This window comes from Alosa pseudoharengus, unplaced genomic scaffold (genome assembly GCF_046254945.1).
Source record: "Alosa pseudoharengus isolate Yale_2024_CS ecotype anadromous, Long Island Sound unplaced genomic scaffold, YU_APseudo_1.1 YU_APseudo_1.1_scf_21, whole genome shotgun sequence".
Classification (NCBI taxonomy): Eukaryota; Metazoa; Chordata; class Actinopteri; order Clupeiformes; family Clupeidae; genus Alosa; species Alosa pseudoharengus.
The window spans coordinates 13,451,198-13,473,468 of NW_027468674.1; the positions used below are offsets into that span (position 1 = coordinate 13,451,198).

Genomic DNA, 22,271 nt, shown 5'->3' on the forward strand with positions numbered 1-22,271 from the left:
CATTGTAAATGAATAGAACTATTCGGATGATCTAAATACAGCATTACAGTCTGAAGTACAGCTGGATTGAGTAAGTGCCCCTACAAACTACCAGCTGGCTCGTAGGAAAATTGTCAGACTAAATGACCGAATATTCTGTGTCATTTTATAATTTACTTTAGTTATCCATATGTTTTGTATCCAGCGAGTTGTCCCAAACCCAAAGTGAGCAAACCCAAGAACAGGACCTGAGATGACTTGACATATTAGGTAGCTTATCTGCTAAATATGCTTCCTTTGTTTGTTTGTTTGTTTTTAGGGGCAGTCATGGCCTACTGGTTAGGGCTTCGGGCTTGTAACCGGAGGATCCCCGACCAGTAGGAATGGCTGAAGTGCCCTTGAGCAAGGCACCTAACCCCTCACTGCTCCCGAGCGCCACTGTAGCAAGGCAGCTCACTGCTCCAGGTTAGTGTGTGCTTCACCTCACTGTGTGTTCACTGTGTGCTGAGTGTGTTCACTAATTCACGCAAGTATACTTGGCCGAGAAACCTGATTTACATTTACAGATTAACGATTTACATTTTTGTGTGTGTGTGCGTGTGCGTGCGTGTGTGTGCCCATGTATCACAGGTGGACCAGGCTGCGGCAGGTCTTTTGGCACTCGGGATGAAGAGAGGTGACAGACTTGGCATGTGGGGTCCCAACACGTACGAGTGGATCCTCATGCAATTCGCTACAGCCAAAGCTGGCATCATCCTGGTGAGATGGCATCACCGTGGCGCTGTCCAATCAGCCAAGCTGTGTGGGGCAAATATGAATAATGCATTGCCAAGTGGTACAGTATATTGCAATTGTATTCGGACACTGTTACAACTGAAGGAAATGGGGGGCAGTTGCAAGAAAGGTTACTGCATTCAGATGCAAATTAAAACAGGCAATTAAACAATTAAAATAAAACAGGCGTAGGACAGACGTACACTCATTTCCACGTAAAGCATAGCATTTATCAATCTGAACATGAACGGTGGCTACGCTCGAATCTCATGTCGAGCAAAGTCCTTTTAAGCAAGTCCCTCACCTTGAAGCATGTACGGTATATAGAAGATAAATCGTAGCTTGAAGATAAGTATACTTATGCTGACTGTTGTGTATTGAAATAAGATGAGCTGGACACCAGAGTTTGCCCATCAGGTGTCTGTTTTCTCAGAAGACCAGTGTTGTTGGGAAATGCTCTGTTTCGTCTCTGCATTCGAGGTGACAAGGCCCCCCATCATTGAACTTCAGTCTTTTCCCTTCTCTAGGTGGCGGTCAACCCAGCCTATCAGCTGCAGGAGGTGGAGTTTGCACTCAGGAAGGTAGACACACACACACACACACACACACACGCACACACAGCCCCCCATCTGACCCTGCCCACACACCCACCCACACACACACCATGGATTGATGGATGATAAGAAGAAAAAACACCTGTACTGTACATTATAACACATGCAGGTACAAACCCCTACAAAAACCATCATGGACTCAGTTATGGCCAGCAGTTACACTCTCATTCTCAGTGTGTGAGCATGTGAACCAGGAAGTTAACATGGCAGATATGCCTTTTGGCAGTTTGGCAGTTAGCATGCTGGAATTCAACTGTTGGAATTGGAATGCTGATGGAACTGTTGGAACCCTATGTAATGATGCGTCTGACCGTTGCAAATGCGCTTCACGTGAACCAGGAAGTTAACATGGCAGATATGCTTTTTGGCAGTTAACATGGCAGATGTGCTTTGTCAAAGCCACTACTCTCTGAAAGGGGATATTCTTGTTAGGGGGAAAGAAACATATTATCACTGAGTAGTATCTATAGTACTCCCCTACCAACACGCACGCACGCACGCACGCACACACACACACACACACACACACACACACACACACACACACACACACAGTAGTCTCTATAGTGAGCCCCTATCAACACACGCACAAACACACACATACACACACAGAAATAACCATTGCTATTTACTACACAAACACTTCTCTACTTTAGCCACACCTGCACAAGCAGCTCACTAATCAGTCCCTCAGACCTATTCTGTAGCTTTGTCCCCCTAGAGGCCTGTTTAGACACTTTCACCTCCAGGCACCGGAATTCAACTGTTGGAATGCTGATGGAACTGTTGGAACACTATGGAATGATGCGTCTGACCCGTTGCAATGCGCTTTACATTTATAAAAGCGGGGTGCAAATAGAAGGGAAAGCTAGGCTTGTGAGACACTCAAAGTTAAAATAGATCAACTTTTTAGGTTAACGATTTTATCCGCAGTGGGTCGTTGCTTAGCTGAGCTAAGTCATGGAGCTAGCTATTTAGCTAAATATAATGTATCATAGCAACAACATGTACACTACCCATTTCTACCTTGCATGGTTTTAACACTCACTACTTTGGATTTTGTTTTGGAGGTGAAAAATGAGTGTCAGCATGAACGTTGCTTAAAGGTGCCATGTGTAATGTCCGCCAAAAAATCAATTCATACTCCACATTCCATAAAAGTTGGGGGAAGTATACCTCCAGAAAATGAGTTGGTTTACCCTAGAGTAACAACCGAGAAACGTGTATTGCAGTTTGGCTGGCGGTTATGTTGCCCGCATACTGCCTCCCATGGCCGAAACTGGTATTATGACACCTGTCGGGCTGTGGCTAGTAATTTAGCATGCTGATAGCAGGTTGATATCTCTGCAGCACTATACCTTGTCATTTTTTTAATGACATCATCGCCCTTATTTCTTCTCATTCTTTTGATGCGTGTAGCTCATTTTTTGGATATTTTTACCTCAATTCTTACACATGGCACCTTTAAGGCTATTCCTGTATTTTAACTCTCACCTCTTTTCTCTCTTTCTCTCCCTCCCTCTCTCTCTCTCTGTCTCTCTCTCTCTCTCTTTCTTTCTCTCTCTCAGGTGGGGGTTAGTGCTGTCGTATGCCCCTCCCAGTTCAAGACGCAGCGGTACTACGACATGCTAAAGCAGCTCTGCCCCAACATGGACACAGCCGGCCCTGGCGGCATCAAGAGCAGCAGGTAGCACTCTGAGAGACAGCATGACCGAAGCAGTCACCCACAGAGAGAATACGACTTAAGCAGCTACCTGCAGTGACCACATCTCAGGCAGTTACTCACAGAGAGAATACGACTTGAGCAGCTACCTGCAGGGACCACATCTCAGGCAGTTACTCACAGAGAGAACGTGACTAGCAGCTACCCACAGATAGAATGTGTCTCACAATAATCTACAAAGAGAAAGCATCTCAGACACCTCAATTCAATTCCGTTTAATTCAAGAAAGCTTTATTGGCATAGACGTTTCAATGACAAGATTGCCAAAGCTCAATTACACATACACATACAGTTGAATGACAAATATGTTAAAGGAGAATTCCGGTGTGATATTGACCTAAAGAGTGTTGAAACATGAAACTGAGTGTGAACGTATGTCTCATAGCTCATCTCGGCTTGTCTCGACTAGCACTCAGAAATCTGGCGCTAGTTAGCCGATGCTACCAACAGTTTTTCGAAGGGGGTGCCTCGGGCATCGGCCTAGCCATGCAAATAAATCACTGTTTTACACCATTTACGAGGCTCAAAGTAGCTCCATACTTCATTGGTAGACTTCCGAGGGCCTTGACATTTAAAACGAGACATTGAGAAGTTTGAAAAGTCCATATAGACAGGATGCAGTCCACATAGACAGGATGCAGTCCAGATAGACAGTGTGCAGAATCTGGCCAGAAAGACAGAATGCAGGATCTGGTCAGATAGACAGTGTGCAGTCCACATAGACAGCGTGCAGTCCATATAGACAGGAGCAGTCCAGATAGACAATGTGCAGAGTCTGGTCAGAAAGACAGCATGCATTCCAGAAAGACAGCATGCAGTCCAGATAAACAGTGTGCAGAGTCTGGTCAGAAAGACAGCATGCATTCCAGAAAGACAGCATGCAGTCCAGATAAACAGTGTGCAGAGTCTGGTCAGAAAGACAGCATGCATTCCAGAAAGACAGCATGCAGTCCAGATAAACAGTGTGCAGAGTCTGGTCAGAAAGACAGCATGCATTCCAGAAAGACAGCATGCAGTCTAGATAGACAGTGTGCAGTCCAGAGTCATCAGGCGTCTGGCTTTGTGCTGACTTTATAAAGACTGTCTGTTCAAACAATGTAGACATTGTATATGGGCCTGTATATGCAACAGACACGGAGACACACCCCTGACCACATTCTTATGGCCTAAACTTCCAAATGCCACGTTGTATCCAAGTTGGTGAATGAGATCTACCAGTGGTTGATATTTCAATAGTTTAGAATAGTAGCAAGTGTGTACACGCACGCACGCACGCACACGCACACGCACACGCACACGCACACGCACACGCACACGCACACGCGCACACGCACACGCACACACACACACAAACGTTGAGAAGGCTTGGGAGGAGATACATTGTGAATGTTTAAGGCTCTTATCTGCCTCTATGCCTGTCCCTCTGGATTTCTGTCCCATGGGAATCCTGTCACTCCCCCCTGTGCTGTTAAACTATGTTTAGAAAGTGCAATCACAAAGGCAACTGGGTCTGTTCAACAGGTATAATCAGTGCAATTACAGTGCAACAATCAAATGCATCCTTATTACATCAAATGCAACCTTAAATCACAATGAAATGGTCCATGGGTCTGTACTTGAGTTTTAGGCAGCCTAAATATCTGAACTAACTACTAATTTAATCCCACCATTTGACACTCCCGTTCCCATCCTAAATATCTAAAATACTAATTTAATCCCACCATTCCACACTACCGTTCCCAGCCTAGATATCTAAACTACTAATTTAATCCCACCATTTGACACTCCCGTTCCCATCCTAAATATCTAAACTACTAATTTAATCCCACCATTTGACACTCCCATTCCCATCCTAAATATCTAAACTACTAATTTAATCCCACCATTCCACACTCCCCAGGCTGCCGGAGCTGAGATGGGTGATCTTGACGGACTGCGAGCAGCCAGGTACACTCCACCTGAGCCAGGTGATCGAGGCGGCAAGTAGCCAGTACGTGCAGCAGTTGGATGAGCTGCAGAAGAAGCTAAACTGCGATGACCCCATCAACATTCAGTTCACCTCGGTAGGCTATGCCACTTCTAAGCACATGGTCCTTTTGAATAATGAAACAATAACATCAAATAATTATTATTATTATAATATTATAATTATAATAATAATAAGTTACGTAAGGGATAACGGCCGCCGAGGTGTCCTGTTATATGGAATTAATGGACGAGGGCGAAAAACTCCGCCCAAGTCCATAGTTGTCCAGTTCGAGGTCCAGTCCAGTTCGAGGTGTGTCCGTATAACTAAAACCCAGAGTTGGTTTACAAAGAGTTAAAAAACAAACAAACAAACGAGTGAAAAACAAACAATGGACACTGCCTTGTAAATAAGCCCTAAACAAGTAAACAAGGCATTGTAAACAAGCCCTCCAGAGTCATTAACGAGTCATAAGCAGTAACTATGGCACACCAGAACTGAGGCAAACAATAACAGTCTGCAGACTCACTCCTAAACACACACATTCTGTATCTGCATTATGAATTGAGATTTGATTTAAATTACACACACATACACACACACGCACACACACACACACAGTGTACAGTGTACTCCTTCACTATACTTGCTTCTACCAAAGATGTATGTCTATGTCTATATTCTGCCGTCATCTCTATGTCCAGATTTGTTTTTTTTTTTGTTCGTTTTTTTGCTTTGTTGTTTTCAGAAAAAAGGAAACTTTGCTCTTGAGCCTTTGCCTTATTTGGACCATGACCTTGCCAAGTTTGTCCTGAAAGTTTGGGTTCACTCAGGCTAATGGCTTGCGAGGAATGCACCGATCAGACCGAGAGACATTTCCTCTTTTCTATAATCCAGTGATGTTAATCAACAACTGAGACTATCTGCATCCCTTTCATTAAGCCTGATGTTCTTCGCTTGAGTTGTTCTCCATCCATTTCACCTCTGTCTTCTACTACTTTGATGTCGCAAGATTTAACAGGAACATTATTTAGATGTAGTAGCTGTGTTTGTGTATGTGTGTGTGTGTGTGTGTGTGTGTGTGTGTGTGTGTGTGTGTGTGTGTGTGTGTGTGTGTTTGTCATTGAATATGAAACTATTGTGTGTCTCTACAGAAGCTCAGCTGGCAACTTGTTGTGTCACTCCTATTATGCTGTTTGACATGCTGGGGCAGCCTGACCTGCCCACATACTCATCTGTTGTTGATCAGTTGTTAATCTTGTCAATACACTGACAGAGATTCAAGGGGACAGTCATTAGGCAATAGAGTTAAGTAAAGTTGGGTGTCATCGGCATAGCTATGATGGGAAATCAAATTGTTTTTGATGGTTTGTCCAAGTGGGAGCATATAGAGGTTGAATAATAGTGGCCCCAAGATCAACCCCTGGGGAACACCACAGGTCAAGGACGTTGGCGTTGAGGTACAGTTGCCGATGGCAACAAACAAACTCCTTTCTTGTAGAAACGATTTGACCCAATTGATGACTATACCTGAAAGTCCAACCCAGTGCTCTAGTCTGTGAAGTAATATGTTGTGATCAACAGTGTTGAAGGCTGCACTAAGGTCCAATAATACTAGGACTGATGTTTTGCCTGCATCTGTATTGAGGCGTATGTCTGTTGTATAAAATTAACACTATGGTTTGTAGACATCATGATGAGAGAACGAGTTTGAAACTGTAAAGCATGTATTCATATAACCTCAATCATAATCAAGTAATACACTGAAGTTATTCCTAGCTAACATACTTTTATAACATTTTAAATAAAGTTTAACTAACATACTGAAGCTATTCTACCAGAATTCCCCCTACGTGCGCTCTGTATCCCTATGTCTCTCTTTGTCACTTTGTGTCTCACTGTGGATGGGTGAAGCCTGTTTGAAAAAAGCATACTTGGCCTTGCAGCTGTAGAGATAAGGACATCATCGGAGGCGGGCTCTACTCAAAAACAGCTAGTATGAGAGAAAACAAGTGAACAATATGTAACCCATGAACGATGTGTGACCTGTGATCACTGTATAAACCCCTGAACTTTGTGTAAACCTCTGAACTTGTGCTATACGGTGAAAAGTTCATACCCTTGGCAGCAATAGTGCTGACTTGCGAAGATAAGGCCGAACAACGATCCTTTCATAACGCCACCTGTGGGTTCGAAGTTGCCAAATGTTGTGTCAGCATCTAAGGAGGGGTATAAATGTTGGTGTTCAACAATTGTTCGGGAGTGCGATCGTGCGATCCACTCAGGCTTTGGGCTATGTAGTCATTAAAGGAATTTTTGCACGGAACTCTGCCGGACTTTTGCGCCTTCTTTTTGGGATAAGTTTTTGACTTCAGCACTTATAATGGTGTATTTTTGTTACGTTGTAGGCAAAATATTTGGACTGAGTCTGAATATCTGCCACGACATGTCATGTCACTGTTTCAGTGCTGTCATTTGCCCGAAAACCTGACTGAAAGTAATCAAAATACCTATTTGATGTTAGGAAGGTGGTTAAAGACTATTTTTCAATAATTTTGCCAGTAAAAGGTAGATTGGATATGGGCCTGTAGTTGTTTAGCATGGTGGCATCCAAGTTATTCTTCTTGAGAAGAGGCTTTACAACAGCTGTTTTCAGGGACTTAGGAAATGTGCCAGATAGTAATGTTACATTTACAATGTGAAGCACGTCTGCTGCTATGATGAGAAGAACAGATTTGTAGAGGGAAATTAATGGCCACAGAGAGTTGTGTGTGCACAGATCTCTCTCTCACACACTTTGGAATAGGCCTACTCATGTTTTGGAGGTGAAAAAAGCATGTCCGTGTGAACTAAGGCTGTTCCTGTAACCTGATTCCAGGAAGGTTCCATTTGAACCTCTTCTCTCTCCCTCTCTCTCTCTTTCTCTCTCTCTCTCTCTCTGTGTGTGTGTGTGTGAGCTGGTAATGTACAATCTCATGTCTCAGTAAAAGTCAGAAGTATATGACACAAATTGGCTGTAAAAGGCTGTCAGAAGCATGCCAGTTCAAGTAATGGGGGCCAAGCCCTGTTAAAGGAGCTGGTTTTGTTTTTGTTAAATCCCTCAGATCAGCCTATATCCTATACTCTATATTTCTCTACTATATCTCACTCCACAATAGGTACTCTTATTGTCTTTCAATATGTTCTTCAGCAGCAGCGGCAGGGATAACAAACGTGTCAGCCATTGGGCCTTCATCAGTGTCTGACTTCCCTATGGCCAACTTCCTGAGATAATTAGTGAGACCTGTATCCAAAGTGCAGTAAATGGCCACTGGGCGGTCCAAGGCATCGGACCATATGGGCTATTTATTAGCCAAAGTGCCCAGTGTGTCCAATGCGCACCTAAAGACCTATTTTGGAGTATTGCAACTTTTGGAAAACCCATTGAGTGGCAATTCCTCACAAAACTGTCACATCCATAACGCCAACACAATGCCATGGTATTTAGTTGGCGTTATGGATGTGGCATTTTTGCGTGGAATTGCCCTTGAATAAAAAGTGGCAGAGTGTGGTGTTTTTCGTGTACAGGACATCTGTTATATCTCTCACCATGAATATATCCAGAAACATTCATCCTTTAATTCTTGTATTTATAAATGTCGTCAATTAATCAACCAATCATTTAATCAGACTTTCCCAGCTAACACATGACGTTGCAGCAATGTCGCCATAAAGTTGTCATTTGGTCACAGCGACATTACCTTCTGGCTACGTTGTTGCAACGTCACAGCTACTTTGCAAGACAATGTTGTCACTTGGTACCATTAGTGACATTGCAGCGACGTTGTGACCTGGTCAGCTGATGATGTTGCAATTTGGTACCGTTAAGAACGGTGCCACAACATTGTGATTAGGTCAGCTGGTGACATTGCCATTTGGTGCCGTGGGAAACGTTTCCGCGACGTCTGCCAATGACGTTGCCATGTAGTATTGTGAGTGATGTTGCCACAACATCATGGTCAGGTCAGCTGATGACGTTGCCATTTAGTATCAGGAAATGTCCCCGCGACGTCAGCCAATGACGTTGACATGTAGTATTTGGAGTGATGTTGCCCCAACGTTGTAAACGGGTCAGCTGATGACGTTGCCATTTGGTGCTGTGGGAAATGTACCGGCGACGTCAGCCGATGATGTTGCCATGTAGTATTTGGAGTGATGTTGCCACAACATCGTGATTAGGTCAGCCGATGACGTTGCCATTTGATGCTGTGGGAAATGTACCGGCGACGTCAGCCGATGATGTTGCCATGTAGTATTTGGAGTGATGTTACCACAACATCGTGATTAAGTCAGCCGATGACGTTGCCATTTGGTGCTGTGGGAAATGTACCGGCGACGTCAGCCGATGATGTTGCCATGTAGTATTTGGAGTGATGTTGCCACAACATCGTGATTAGGTCAGCCGATGACGTTGCCATTTGATGCTGTGGGAAATGTACCGGCGACATCAGCCGATGATGTTGCCATGTAGTATTTGGAGTGATGTTGCCACAACATCGTGATTAGTTCAGCCGATGACGTTGCCATTTGGTGCTGTGGGAAATGTACCGGCGACGTCAGCCGATGATGTTGCCATGTAGTATTGTGAGTGATGTTGCCACAACATTGTGAACTGGTCAGCTGATGATGTTGCCATTTGCTACCATGAAGAATGGTGCCACAACATCATGATCAGGTCAGCATTTTACCTATTGGTCGGGGATCGAAGTAGGCCATGACTGCCCCAAATTAGTTAGAAATATCCACCATAATGTATTCAGATGTATATGGGGAAATGTATTGGTAATATTTGTAAAGATATATGTATATACACAATATATGTACATATATGAGACCATGCACATACAATGTATGCACAATACATATGTGGTGATACAGTATATACAGTATATGTACAGTACATGTAACATCTAAAATATATATGTACTTACAGTTTTTCTCAGTTGCTAAAACACTAAAACCCATTGGCTGAAGAAAGTTCTCAGTTGCTTGAACTCATTAAGCTAATTATTCAGTCTGTTGTCAATACCTTAAACCATTTGACATGGTAAAACACAATTTTTAGAAAAACTTTAAACACTCATTCTCAAAACACATTCTGCACTAATGCTTATGTACTGTATCCATACTGGTAAACACAAGTGGCAAAAATAAAATACAAATAGACATACACATGTCATCGATTAAACACAACCACTCAAAATTGATTTCACTTGTTTCAAATGATGTGACAAAACCAATATACGCCAGTTCAGAGAGCAAACAGGTTGTTGAAGGTGGGAATGAAAATGGATAGAAGAAACTATGTAAGAAGACGAGTGCATATGCAACGTGGGGGATGAGGAGGAAGGGGAGGATGGCAAGAAAGAGGATTTTTATTGGACACTGAACTACAGTGCATTGTAGGCTGTATACCGTACAATACTGTAAACAAATCGTATGGCCCTGAACATTGTGCTTTCCATTTGTTTGCAGTACTGACTGCTCAATAGATTTTGACTGGTGCACGTTCATATCAACAAAGAACAAGAATCAAAGGACAAGTTTGTGAGATGCAGGATACTGTAAAAATAGAGGTACAAGGAGGAGGAAGAACAAAAAAATGCAAAGAGCAAAGCAAAGTAGTAATTTCCACTTGATGTTTCCTTGTTTTGAGGCGAAAGTTTGATTTTGCAAGAGGAGTCAGAGGTTTTGTAAATAGTGCTTGTAAATAGGGTTTTGTGTTTAATGCTTTAAGAAAATGGAGCAAGGTTTCAGAAATTGTGTTTTAGCGATTGAAAAAAACTGTAATTGTTGTCACTTGTGTTTACCAGTATGGATGACATGTGCATTAGAGTTCAGAATGTGTTTTGAGAATGTGAATGTGTTTAGAGTTTTGCTGAAAAGTGTAAGTGGGATCTGAAAATTGTGTTTTACACAATAAGGACATAAGCCTGAATGGTTGAAAATCAGCTACACACATAAGGTAAGTTCATACATAGACTGTAGCCTATGTAATTAATAGCAAAATGGATAACCATGATGATGTGATCTGATGTTACATAAGTTGTCTCTCTCCCACAGTAACAGTAATATCACCCGGATCAAAGCATTCGCTGTGCCTACAGGTATTAATTGGCCTATGTACAAGTGCTGTAAGAAGGGTAGTTGTCATGTAAGGCACATACTATAATTTTATTATTGTTGCGGTTACGGATTGGCAAGTTACGTTGCGGTTACGTAATGAAACCTTCCACTTGCGACGTTGCCGCAATGTTGCCTGAAGTTGTTAAGGACTGGCGACGTCGGTAACTTACGTTACGGTTACGAAACGGCACCTTTCAATTCCATGATGCTACAACGTAACCTGATGTTGCAGATACGGATTGGCAACGTTGGGGAGTTACGTTGCGGTTACGAATTGTCACCTTTCACTTTGCATGTTGTGGCAACGTTGCTAAACAGGACTGGTGGCGTCGGTAACTTACGTTACGGTTACGGAACGGCAACTTTCAACTCCACGTTGCTGCAACTTCACCTGATGTTGCGGTTACGGAGTGGCGACGTTGGGGAGTTACGTTGCGGTTACGAATTGTCACCTTTCACTTTGCATGTTGTGGCAACGTTGCTGAACAGGACTGGTGGCGTCGGTAACTTACGTTACGATTATGAAACGGCACCTTTCAATTCCACGTTACTGCAACGTAACTTAATGTTGCAGTTACGGATTGGCAACGTTGGGGAGTGACGTTGCGGTTACGAATTCTCACCTTTCACTTTGCATGTTGTGGCAACGTTGGATACGACGTTGTGGCAATGTATTTTGGGTCATTCAGTTACATTGCAGCCGGCAACGTAACTGTGCTAGCTGGGTTTATTTAGTGCCTTTCACACAAGATAGCAATACAAGGTGCTTGATACAACAGGTATAAAAGTCAATGGAGGTAAACATCTTTGCAGTTGCTCAGATGTCAGTCTCTATATATCACGCAGACCCCGGACGCCCACTGTTTCCATGTAGAGCAGCCATCACCAAATGGCGGACCGCGGTCCGAGTCCGGACCGTGACGTGATCCTATCCGGACCCAGACCATAATAGCCTAATTGAGATTTTCACGTAAGATTTCAAAGCTGCGCTAAATGTTTCGTTGGTTAGGATAACAGCATTTAGGCTACTTCAGGAGCTTCAGGAACCATCATTTCGCTTGCTGCTACTCAGCCAGTGAAATCTGTGAATTCTGATAAAGTCGAGTCAGTGAGTAAAGTAGCCTACTATGGAGAAGAGACTGATAGCCTGAAACGAGCGAGGATAGGAGACGGGGCGAGAAACAATCAGATGGATAGGCCTATCTAAGTTAACGATAAGTAAGTTATTTTCAAATCATCGATTGCTCAAAGAGGAGAAAGCTAGACAGCGAGAACAGGGCTTTATATAACGATACGGGGGCAATACCACGCAAAACTGTCACGTCCGTAACGCCAACTATGGATGTGACAGTTTTGCCCCGGACCTCTTCTATATATTCTGAGACAGGCGATTTTAAGCGCCAATTTGAAGCACCTCTACTAGACAAAGCATATATTTTGAGCAAGCATAGCTAGGCCCATTCAACAGTGAACTGAGACCAATATTTTACGATTTAAGAAGGCAATATGATTGATCCACCACAATCTAGTTAACCTACATGCATTCACTGCCCAACAACGTGATATTCCTGGGTTTCCAGGATTTCGGGTCAACATAAAAAAAACTAAAACAATTAAATTAAACTTGCTGATTAATGGGTTCAATGAACCAGCTGTGGAATATCCATCCTTGTCTAAGCTCAAATTTTATTTTAAGTTCACATTAAGATCTTAAAAATAGCCAAGGCTACTCAGTTTTTATCCCCAATTAGGCTACTTTTATCTTGCCTTATTTCTCCTCATTTCGAATGTTGCCTTTTAGGCTACTTATTTTATTTCACATTAAACATTAGGCCTAGGCCTACAATCTTCTATTTCTTGAATTTCCCCTTGGGGATCAATAAAGTATCTATCTATCTATCTATCTATCTATCTATCTATCTATCTATAACTAGGCTCCATCCATCCATCTTAATATTATACATACACATAGCCTAAACACGCACGTTAAACATTATGATGCTCCGGACCTTTGCTTGAGGAAATTTTCCGTAACTGGACCTCGCTGAAGATTAATTGAATACCCCTGATGTAGAGTATGGAAATCTAATGGTTGGTCAATCTGATGTGTTCTGCCCTTTGACCCCAGGGCACCACGGGAGCACCGAAAGGGGCCACTCTGTCCCATCACAACATCGTCAACAATTCATACTTCATAGGCCTTCGAGTGGGCTATCATTGGAGGGTAAGTTTGTGTAAGTGTGTGTGTGTGTGTGTGTGTGTGTGTGTGTGTATGTGTGTGTTTGCCGTTGTCAATCATACTTATAATATGTTTCAGACAAATATGTTGTGCCAAAACATTTCATAGCCAATTCGGTGTCCATTATGGAGGATAAGCTAACAGAGTCTCATCAGACCAATTAATCCGGATTTGGTTTAACTGAAATCAACCTTGAAGACCTTACAGAAAGTGTCTGTGTGTGTGTGTGTATGTGTGTTTGTGTGTGTGTGTGTGTTTGAGTGTTTTTTCTATGTGTGTTTACATGCGTGCACGAGCGCATGCTTACGTGTGCGTGTTTGAATGACTAAAATGACTGCAAATATCAGTGACCTTATTTGCCAGTGACTGTCAGTGGGCTAAGACTGGCAGGGCTATCAAAAGGAAAGTCTAAACAGCTGGCAAAATTCTGCTCCATATCAGCTGTGATAGGCAGTCTTGCTGTGGGACATAGCCAGGTGATGCTTTATGTACCCTTAAATAGACCTCTCCAGAATATATCCCGCCTCCTAACTTCCGTATCCATCCAACTTCCGGGCGTGGATTGTCTATGGGAAATAACATGGCGTTTTGAAAGATCGTACCTGTCAAACTCTGTAGGTGACAAAGTAGAAAAAGCTGCTGGGCAGATTGGCCTACACACTTCTGCGATCTAGTTTCCACTGGATTTTTTGATTTTCGGTGCCGTTTAAGTAGTATAGTCTATAGTATACTACTTAAACGGCACCGACAATCAAAAAATCCAGTGGAAACTATATGGCAGAAGTGTATAGGCCAATCTGCCCACCAGCTTTTTCAACTTCGCTACCTACAGATGTTTTACCTGTATGATATTTCGAAACGCCATGTTATTTCTCATAGACAATCCACGCCCGGAAGTTGGATGGATACGGAAGTTACGGAGGCGGGACTTATTCTGGAGAGGTCAATGTCAAAGGTGTATCACCTCTGAGAATATTTGAATCCTTTCTGTAATGAAATTTGATTGGTGGATTCAATATGTATGTCAATATTTGATTGGTGGTTTTATGTCTGTCTCTCTCTGTGTGTGTGTGTGTCTGTGTGTGTGTGTGTGTTTTATATGTCTCTCTCTGTGTATGTGTGTTTTATATGTCTCTCTCTCTCTCTCGGTGTGTGTGTGTGTGTGTGTGTGTGTGTGTCCTTATCGTTCCCCAGCCCCATGTTAAGATTTGTCTCCCCGTCCCTCTCTACCACTGTTTTGGTTCGGTGGGGGGAGGCCTCGTCATGGCCGTGCATGGAGCCACTCTGGTGTTTCCGTCGCCCGGCTACGACAGCCGTGCCAACCTGGCAGCCGTACAGGCCGAAAGGTAATATGGTAGCCGTACAGGCCGTAAGGTAATATGGCCGCCGTTGATAGATAGATAGGCAGACAGGCAAACAGACGGAGTGCATTCATCCCCTAAAGAGAAATTACAGTGTTCCAGCAGGCATAAAAACACAGCACTCATATATACATATACATATCCACAAGACACAGCCTGAAGTAGAAACTGGAGGTACCTTAAAAGGTAAGCTGGCAGCCATTACAGGGTGAAAGGTGTGTCCTGCCCCTTCGTTCTTCATGGGCAGTAGATTGTGAGCTTCTGATAATGTTGAAGTGCAATTTCTTGACTGGGCGTTAGTTGATAATATTTGGAACAGAAAAGCAAACATGCACAGTGCACCTTGAGGACTGTGAGTCAGCAGTTCAGGGTTCCGTTCATTTGCTATCATAGATTGCCATGGGATATCAGGGAATTCCTTGTAGCATGTTCAATGTGAAGCTAGGATTTATCAAAAATTATATTTTCTGTGCAGTATTTTATTTCTTGGGTTAATTTACATGCTTCCTGTAAAACTGTGACTTGTTTTTTTCTGCTCAGCACAAAAACAAACGGCACATTAAGTCATGGAAATTCAACTCTTTAGTCCATGAAAATCATTGATATTTGACTTAGAGTAGGACCCCAGGCAGCTGTTCCTTGACCTCTCCTAAGCATCTCTTGTCTGTAGGAAAACAAGAGTGTCAAATAAAAGCTGATGTCCTTGATGAAACAATGTACTTAAAGTTAGCTAACTTCTCCTAATGGTCCTCTAGCTGTTCATCCATTTTGTGCGCTTCAAAACATTTCTGGTGTCGCTACGGTTTCCTGACATTGTAAACAAAGTGGCTCAGACTGAGCCATATAATATTCTAGCCAACCTTGCATTCCGAACATGGAATATGTGATTGGATCTTGAGAAAACATCAACAAATATTTGGCAGGATTGAGAACAGCACATTTTCACAGATCGACTACTGATTGATTGATTGATTGAATATTTTGATAATTTGTCTCATATTGAAATATTGGATTAAAACATTCTGTGACAAAGTGTGTCAAAGACTCTACAGCTCGAGAGTTTATGATCAGCTCACCTGTCACCCTTCACCTGTCCATCCAGGTGTACCTTCTTGTACGGCACTCCTACCATGTTTATCGACATGTTGGGCCAGCCTGACCTGTCCACATATGACCTGTCGTCTGCTGAGGGAGGTGAGTGGCCACGGACATCTGTGTACACAGATCTCTCAGTCTGTGTGTGTGTGTGTGTGTGTGTGTGTGTCTGATGAAGGGCTGGGGCCCGAAACAGCACATGTGGTGATATAGCCTACCATTAAAAAAAAAAAACGCTAAGGAGCAGATTCTGGTGTGCGGACTCAACGTTCTTCTACATTTTCACTTGGGTATTGGATGTATAGGTGCACGGGTGCCTTGGTCTGTGTTTTTGTAGTGTGTTGTGTGGGTGCGGTGCGCACGTGTGTGTGTGAGACTGTGTGTCACTTGGAAACATATACTTTAAATCCTATTTCTTTGCAGCAATAATGGCTGGTTCCCCATGTCCAGCAGAAGTGGTGTGTAAGGTGATCAAAATGATGGACATCAAAGAGCTATCGGTGAGTACTCTACACACACTGGTGGGTGGTGACATCCCTCTTTGGAGCTGAACTAGCTGTCAAAATAAAAGTTCTGACAACAATATACCATAATAAAGGTGCATGTTTTATTACAGTCTTTTAGTTATGTAAGTAGCACAGATGATGGTAAGAGTGCAGTTTGTGCATTATTCCACTAGAGGGGGGTATTTTCCTGACTCCAGGTGTAGGTGTTTGACCAAATTATAAGGGGTTTGCATTCTGGCCGGTACCATGGTAACCCAGCACGCGCGGCCATATTGGCGATACTCAGTGAATGAAGTACAATGGAGTATTATGCACTTTGGATATCTTCCGTGATTGTAGCCGTGTCTAAACAACAGAAAAGCTCATCAAAATGCGTCTAAAATGCAAAGGCATAAAGGGCGGGACTTGGACCACAAGAAAAGGCACGATATTTTGAGAAATTATGGTTTATTGGCAGCACAGATCCATATGAGTTGAGTGAGGGAGACGAAGTACCAAGTTCAACCACAAGCGCCCCCCTTCCTCTGATAACTTCTGGCATTATTCTCCTTTCTCCCTGGTTTTTTAATAACTTTTGGAAGTCGATACCTACACCAGATGTTTTTCTCAGTCTGACCTATTGGTACAACCTAAAAACGGCAATAATTAACCATTTTCCTTGACGATGTTAGGGATTTACTTCTAAAACACAGCAATAATTAACAATTTTCCTTGACGATGTTAGGGGTTTACTTCAGTGCCTAATGCTTTCTAATGAGGCGAACAATCTCCAATATGGCGACATCCAGATCTGATGACACGCCGTGCAAACCCCTATATATGGTCCTTCTTTTCACTATAGCCTATTGGAATGCTGCACATTTTCTATATGTTATGTAACTGACATAATATGGCCAATGAAACAGCCTCTGAATTCAAAATACTATTCCGCCACATTGGACTGGCTTTTGTATGCTTCAAGTTCTGACAAAAATTGCCCTTGGACACGTTCACTCAGCTGTAATGTACTTGTGGAAAATTTCAGAATGTTACGGTTCATGCGTTCTCACACTCTCTCACACACACACGCACATGCACACGCGCGCACACACACACACACACACACAGACACATACACACACACACACACACACACACACACACACACACACACACACACACACACACACACACTTCTTCAAATGGATAGGTATGTGAAGTGCACACTGTGTGAAATTATAAGGTTGAGTCTAAAAGGTATGAAGCACTCACATACTCTTTCACACACACAGACCACAGTCACAGCCACAAAATGCACAAACATATGCAGAAATACACACACACACACACACACACACACACACACACACACACACACACACACACACTCTCTCTCTCTCATTTCAGAGATTGATATAAAAGAAAATCACACTATCCAATAACAGTTTCATGTCTTTGATGTTTATTGGAAGTGTACAGCAACACAACCTCTAACACAAGTCTGCATAGGATGCTTATTAACATACAAACAGGATGCGTAAGAGTCATTAGTATGGTAGCTCCCAGAGTTGATATGCCTCACTGATGCCCTCATGCAGTGACTTGCTAATACCGTTCCTTACCAGACCTCCCTGATAGTCCACCAACCAGACAGTCGTTTTACCTAAGGACAACATCTCGACTGGGGCCACGAAACGTGCTATAGGCTGTGGGAGTCCCTTGCACAGAAAGGAAAAGCTAAGCTGGGGTTGTCATAGTTATGGCCAGCTGCTTTGAGTTAAGTGAAGGGTCATCATGGTGATATCAATAATCACTTAGATCAAAACAGCACATGCTATTTTTGTTGTGCTTTAGGCTACTTCACTTAGATTAACATGGTTGAAAGGCAGTTTTCTCTCCCGAAATGTCAATGCCAATGGACTTACTCATTTTACAGACTATAGGAGTTGAATAAGATTTGAAAACTTTTTTTTTTTTTCTTTTCAGTCAGCGATCAAACATCAAAAGATAGTTGAATAATATTGAGAGTCTGGTAACAGTCCCAACCTTCTCCTCACACCACTCTGTTCTGTTTCGTCTCACCCTCCCTCATCAGAAGTATCCAGCCTCCTGCATTGCACTCACTCATTTCAGGTTCAAAGGTCAAAGGTTGTGACGTTTTATGATGGCTAGGACGGGGATCACTGTCTGCATGCAGTCCCACTATGGTCAAAATATGGGGTCACCTGGGAGACCAGGTGTGGGCGTTACCACGGTGACAGATGTTTGGGTCCCAGACTAGGGGGAGTAAAAGTGCATGACTGGCATCTGAGGGAGCGAATGAAACAGGAAAGTAGAAAAAAACACAACACAAACAAACAAAAGCAAACATACATGGCTGCTGCCTCTAAGGATTGGTCAATCTCTTCAAGAGGTCAGAAGAACAGAGATGTACGTGTATAGCTACATTTATATGTGTGTGTGTGTGTGTGTGTACTGTATGTGTGTGTGTGTGTGTCCATTGGTACTCTATTTCCTAATAATTGCACACAATATTAAAAAATATAGATTAATTTGTCTACCAGGAATACATTAATCTGTTTTGACCCCATGTTTTACATTTATTGCAACACTTTGTGTACTTTTTACATGCATTGCTGCCAGGAGATGGTGTGTTTTATATGTTTTGTAAAGTGTAAGAAATGTTTTTTTTTTTAAATGTTCCTCTCTTCATTGTAGCCGGTCACCTGGACAGGCTTGTACCTTCTCCACTCTCTTCTCTCCGCTAAACCTCCTGTGGAAAGAAAGAGGGAGGAAGAGAGAGTAAGAGGAGAGAGAGATAGGGAGAGTGTGTGAGACAAAGAGAGAGAGAGAGAGAGAGGAAGAGAGAGAGTGTACAGTATGTGTGTGAGAGAGAGAGAGAGAGAGTGTGTGTGAGAGAGAGAGAAAGAGAGAGAGAGAGAGAGGAGCCAAGTCAAACAGCGGTGCCAGACCAGGCCTTCCTGCTGCACTCATGACTGGGAGAGGCTGTACTTCCAGAGCCCCTGGCGCCACAGTGGAAAAGAACAGGCCCTCACACGGCCAAGAGGACGGAGAGATGGAGAGAGGGATGGAGAGAGGGATGGAGAGAGGGAAAGAGAGAGGTCTTTCGTTCAAGGTGCACAGACACACACACTCTCTCTCTCACTTTCTCACTTCTACTCTCTCTTTCAAATTCAAACTCAAATTCAAAAGTGCTGGCATGACAAATAATTGTTTCTCAGCAAAAGCCACAACAAAACAGTAACAAATAAACGTAAAGAGTCATATCACTTTTTTTTGTTTTGGCAAGTAGTTATATAATATATAGTATATTTAAATGTATGGAGACTTAAAAAAGAGCATCAGGGACAAGATTTCTCAAATGAAATAAGGTCAGGAGAGACGACTCAATCCATGAATAAAGCCAAGAGCCCAGAATAATGAAAACAAAGATGCAATAGAGATGGGACAGGCCCCCTGTTTGTGCTAAGCACATATTTTGTCATGGCAATAAAGCACTTTTTGAATTTGAATTTCTCATGTATGTGTGTATGTCTCTCCACACTCTACACCCGGTCTCTCCTGCATATGAACACAAACAACACACACACACCACACACACACACAAGCTTTTTCCTTCGTTCTCTCTTTCTCTGTCTCTATCCTTCCTTCACAGCCACACACATACCCTGTGTTTTACTTCCTATGACACAAAGACACACACACACACACATAAACACAAGATAAAAACCACTTAACCATGCGCCAAAATACCGTCTGCAAACCCAAAATTGCACAAACTCCTGTCCAAACTGGTTTGACTCCAACCCTAAATCGATATATTTTCTTTTCATTGGTGGCGATGGTGGTGGGGGGGGGGGGACGGGGTTCTCCACACCAGAGCCATACAGTACATTCGGCTCTGGTCCACACTATTGGTGCACCTTAACATTTCCCAAGTGCTTTTTCCCCTCCAACTGTAGATGTAGATATAGATGTGTTTACTCTCTCTGGCCTAATAGCCCTCCAGTCCGGCTCAATGTGAGACTGTGTGCGCACCGCAGTCGTCTTAACTAGCCGAGTGATTCCACCCTGGAGGGCTCTCTTTCCACTGGAGGGAGAATCTCTCTCACACTCTCTCCTTCTCTCCCCCCCCCTCCCTCTCTCTCTCTCCCTCCCTCCCTCCCTCTCTCTCTCTCTTCATCTTTGAACTCTTATGAAGTGTGTGTGGTTTTTTTTGGAGGGCTGGGTGGGGGCTTCTTGGGGAGAAACCCCTCAAAGGTTTGACCACGGTGGGGGGTGGGGGGGGGGGTGACTCTGGAGACTGTCCATCTGTTTATGATCCCTCTGCCGCTCCATATTTCTCTGTCTGCGTTCACACTCCTGGGTCAGGCAAATGGAGCGTGAGGCGCAGTCCGAGCGTGGCTGCGGCACGCTTCTGGGGGCGCCTCTTCGCTACCTTAGAATAATAAGGTTCTATCTGACATTTTTGTCAAAATGGAGTTATTTACATATTTTTATTCTTTGAAAGTTTCTTAAGTTCAGATGAGGTGTTTCTTAAAGTTGTGTACATATTTGGACTTTATAGAACTTGTTCCATTTTCCATGTAACTCTATGGAATTCTAAAACTTTGAAGCTCAATATCTCAGAACTACTCAAAACGCAGATAGAACCTTATTATTCTAAGGTAGCGTCTTGTTTGTGTTTGCCGTGAAAAACACACAGTCGCGGCGGGCGGTCCTGCACCGACTGACCATTGTTAATGACGCCTCGGTTTATGTTTGCCTATGCCTCAAGGGCTCCACTTATGAAGGAATCAATTAGCTGTCGACATGCGTTCCATTTGAAATGGGGCGAGTAGGTGGTCAAAAACACTGTATCTGGCTGTACAGAGTGGAGACGTGTTCTGGGGACACATTCATCCCAGTTTCTTTCAGAAGGGAACCAATGTCTGTTTTGGTATGCTCGTAGTGTGTGTGTGTGTGTGTGTGTGTGTGTGTGTGTGTGTGTGTGTGTGTGATGTGGGGACATACAGTAAACCATATTATTTCAATCGTAGCATTTAAAGTTAGCAGACTGGCACTGTGTCACCTTAAACCATTTCTGGTACACCATGCAAGTTTGGCGACTGTAGAGCTATGATATATTTATATTTTACTCTGCTGTTGTAAATAGCCAACGTTTCGTGACTCATCCCCTCTGTACACAATGAAAATGCTTTTGTGGAGGTGAAGGATTAACAACAGGCAAAAACTGTTATATCTAGCTATATCTACTGACAAGGTAATGAACAATTCGCTTATAAGTCCGTTTACCATCAAATTGGCTTCATGAAGGTTATATTAAGGTGAACATTTTGCATAGTGTACCATTTAACATTTTTATCATATATTTTACTGTTAGCATCTCACCCATTCGCTAGCTCACCTGCTTAATGGCGGGTTCCCTTCTTGGCCCTCTTTGATTTGCCTTTGCAGCGGCTGAAGACGTTGCTGTCTCTGATCTGCTTGCCCCTCTGGGTGGAGGGCGAAGAGCACACGGCGTCAGGTCGCTGTCGGCTTGAATCCATCCATCTAGAGAAAGAAAATAAAGAAAGCATTAGCATTATGGGGTTTTTGCCTTATAAACTAGCGGGTTAAGCTAGTCAAAAACCTTTTCTAGCAAACACACACACCAGCACGGTTGGAGGTTGGCATTTCACATCAACAGCTAGCTAGTTTGCCAACGTTGTTTATTTCAGGGCTTATTTCAACACATTACTTGTTAAAACTATTCCCACAGACATTGTAGGGAATGCACATTCATGTGAGAATAAATTAAGATCCAATTTATGAGTATGTGGTGTTATGGCATAAGGATTAGCTTGCTA

General features: G+C 43.0%; 2 protein-coding genes across 3 annotated transcripts in view; one reads left to right on the forward strand and one right to left on the reverse strand.

Annotated features, from left to right (window-relative positions):
- The window catches only part of acsf2 (acyl-CoA synthetase family member 2), a 49,118-nt gene that overhangs the window by 5,380 nt on the left and 21,467 nt on the right, over window positions 1–22,271 (forward strand). For both annotated transcript variants that reach the window (XM_076297953.1, XM_076297952.1), the window contains 8 exons: window positions 610–738; window positions 1,281–1,334; window positions 2,936–3,054; window positions 4,991–5,153; window positions 13,350–13,445; window positions 14,655–14,806; window positions 15,924–16,015; window positions 16,340–16,416. In XM_076297953.1, the coding sequence (XP_076154068.1) occupies window positions 610–738; window positions 1,281–1,334; window positions 2,936–3,054; window positions 4,991–5,153; window positions 13,350–13,445; window positions 14,655–14,806; window positions 15,924–16,015; window positions 16,340–16,416 (882 nt within the window). The remainder of the gene's footprint in view (window positions 1–609; window positions 739–1,280; window positions 1,335–2,935; window positions 3,055–4,990; window positions 5,154–13,349; window positions 13,446–14,654; window positions 14,807–15,923; window positions 16,016–16,339; window positions 16,417–22,271) is intronic.
- chad (chondroadherin) overlaps window positions 17,847–22,271 on the reverse strand; it is a 12,329-nt gene continuing 7,904 nt past the window's right edge. The window contains exons 3-4 of the mRNA XM_076297948.1: window positions 21,830–21,975; window positions 17,847–19,174 (exon numbers count right to left, since the gene is read on the reverse strand). Coding sequence (XP_076154063.1) covers window positions 21,834–21,975 — 142 coding nt within the window. The 3' untranslated portion in view covers window positions 17,847–19,174; window positions 21,830–21,833. The remainder of the gene's footprint in view (window positions 19,175–21,829; window positions 21,976–22,271) is intronic.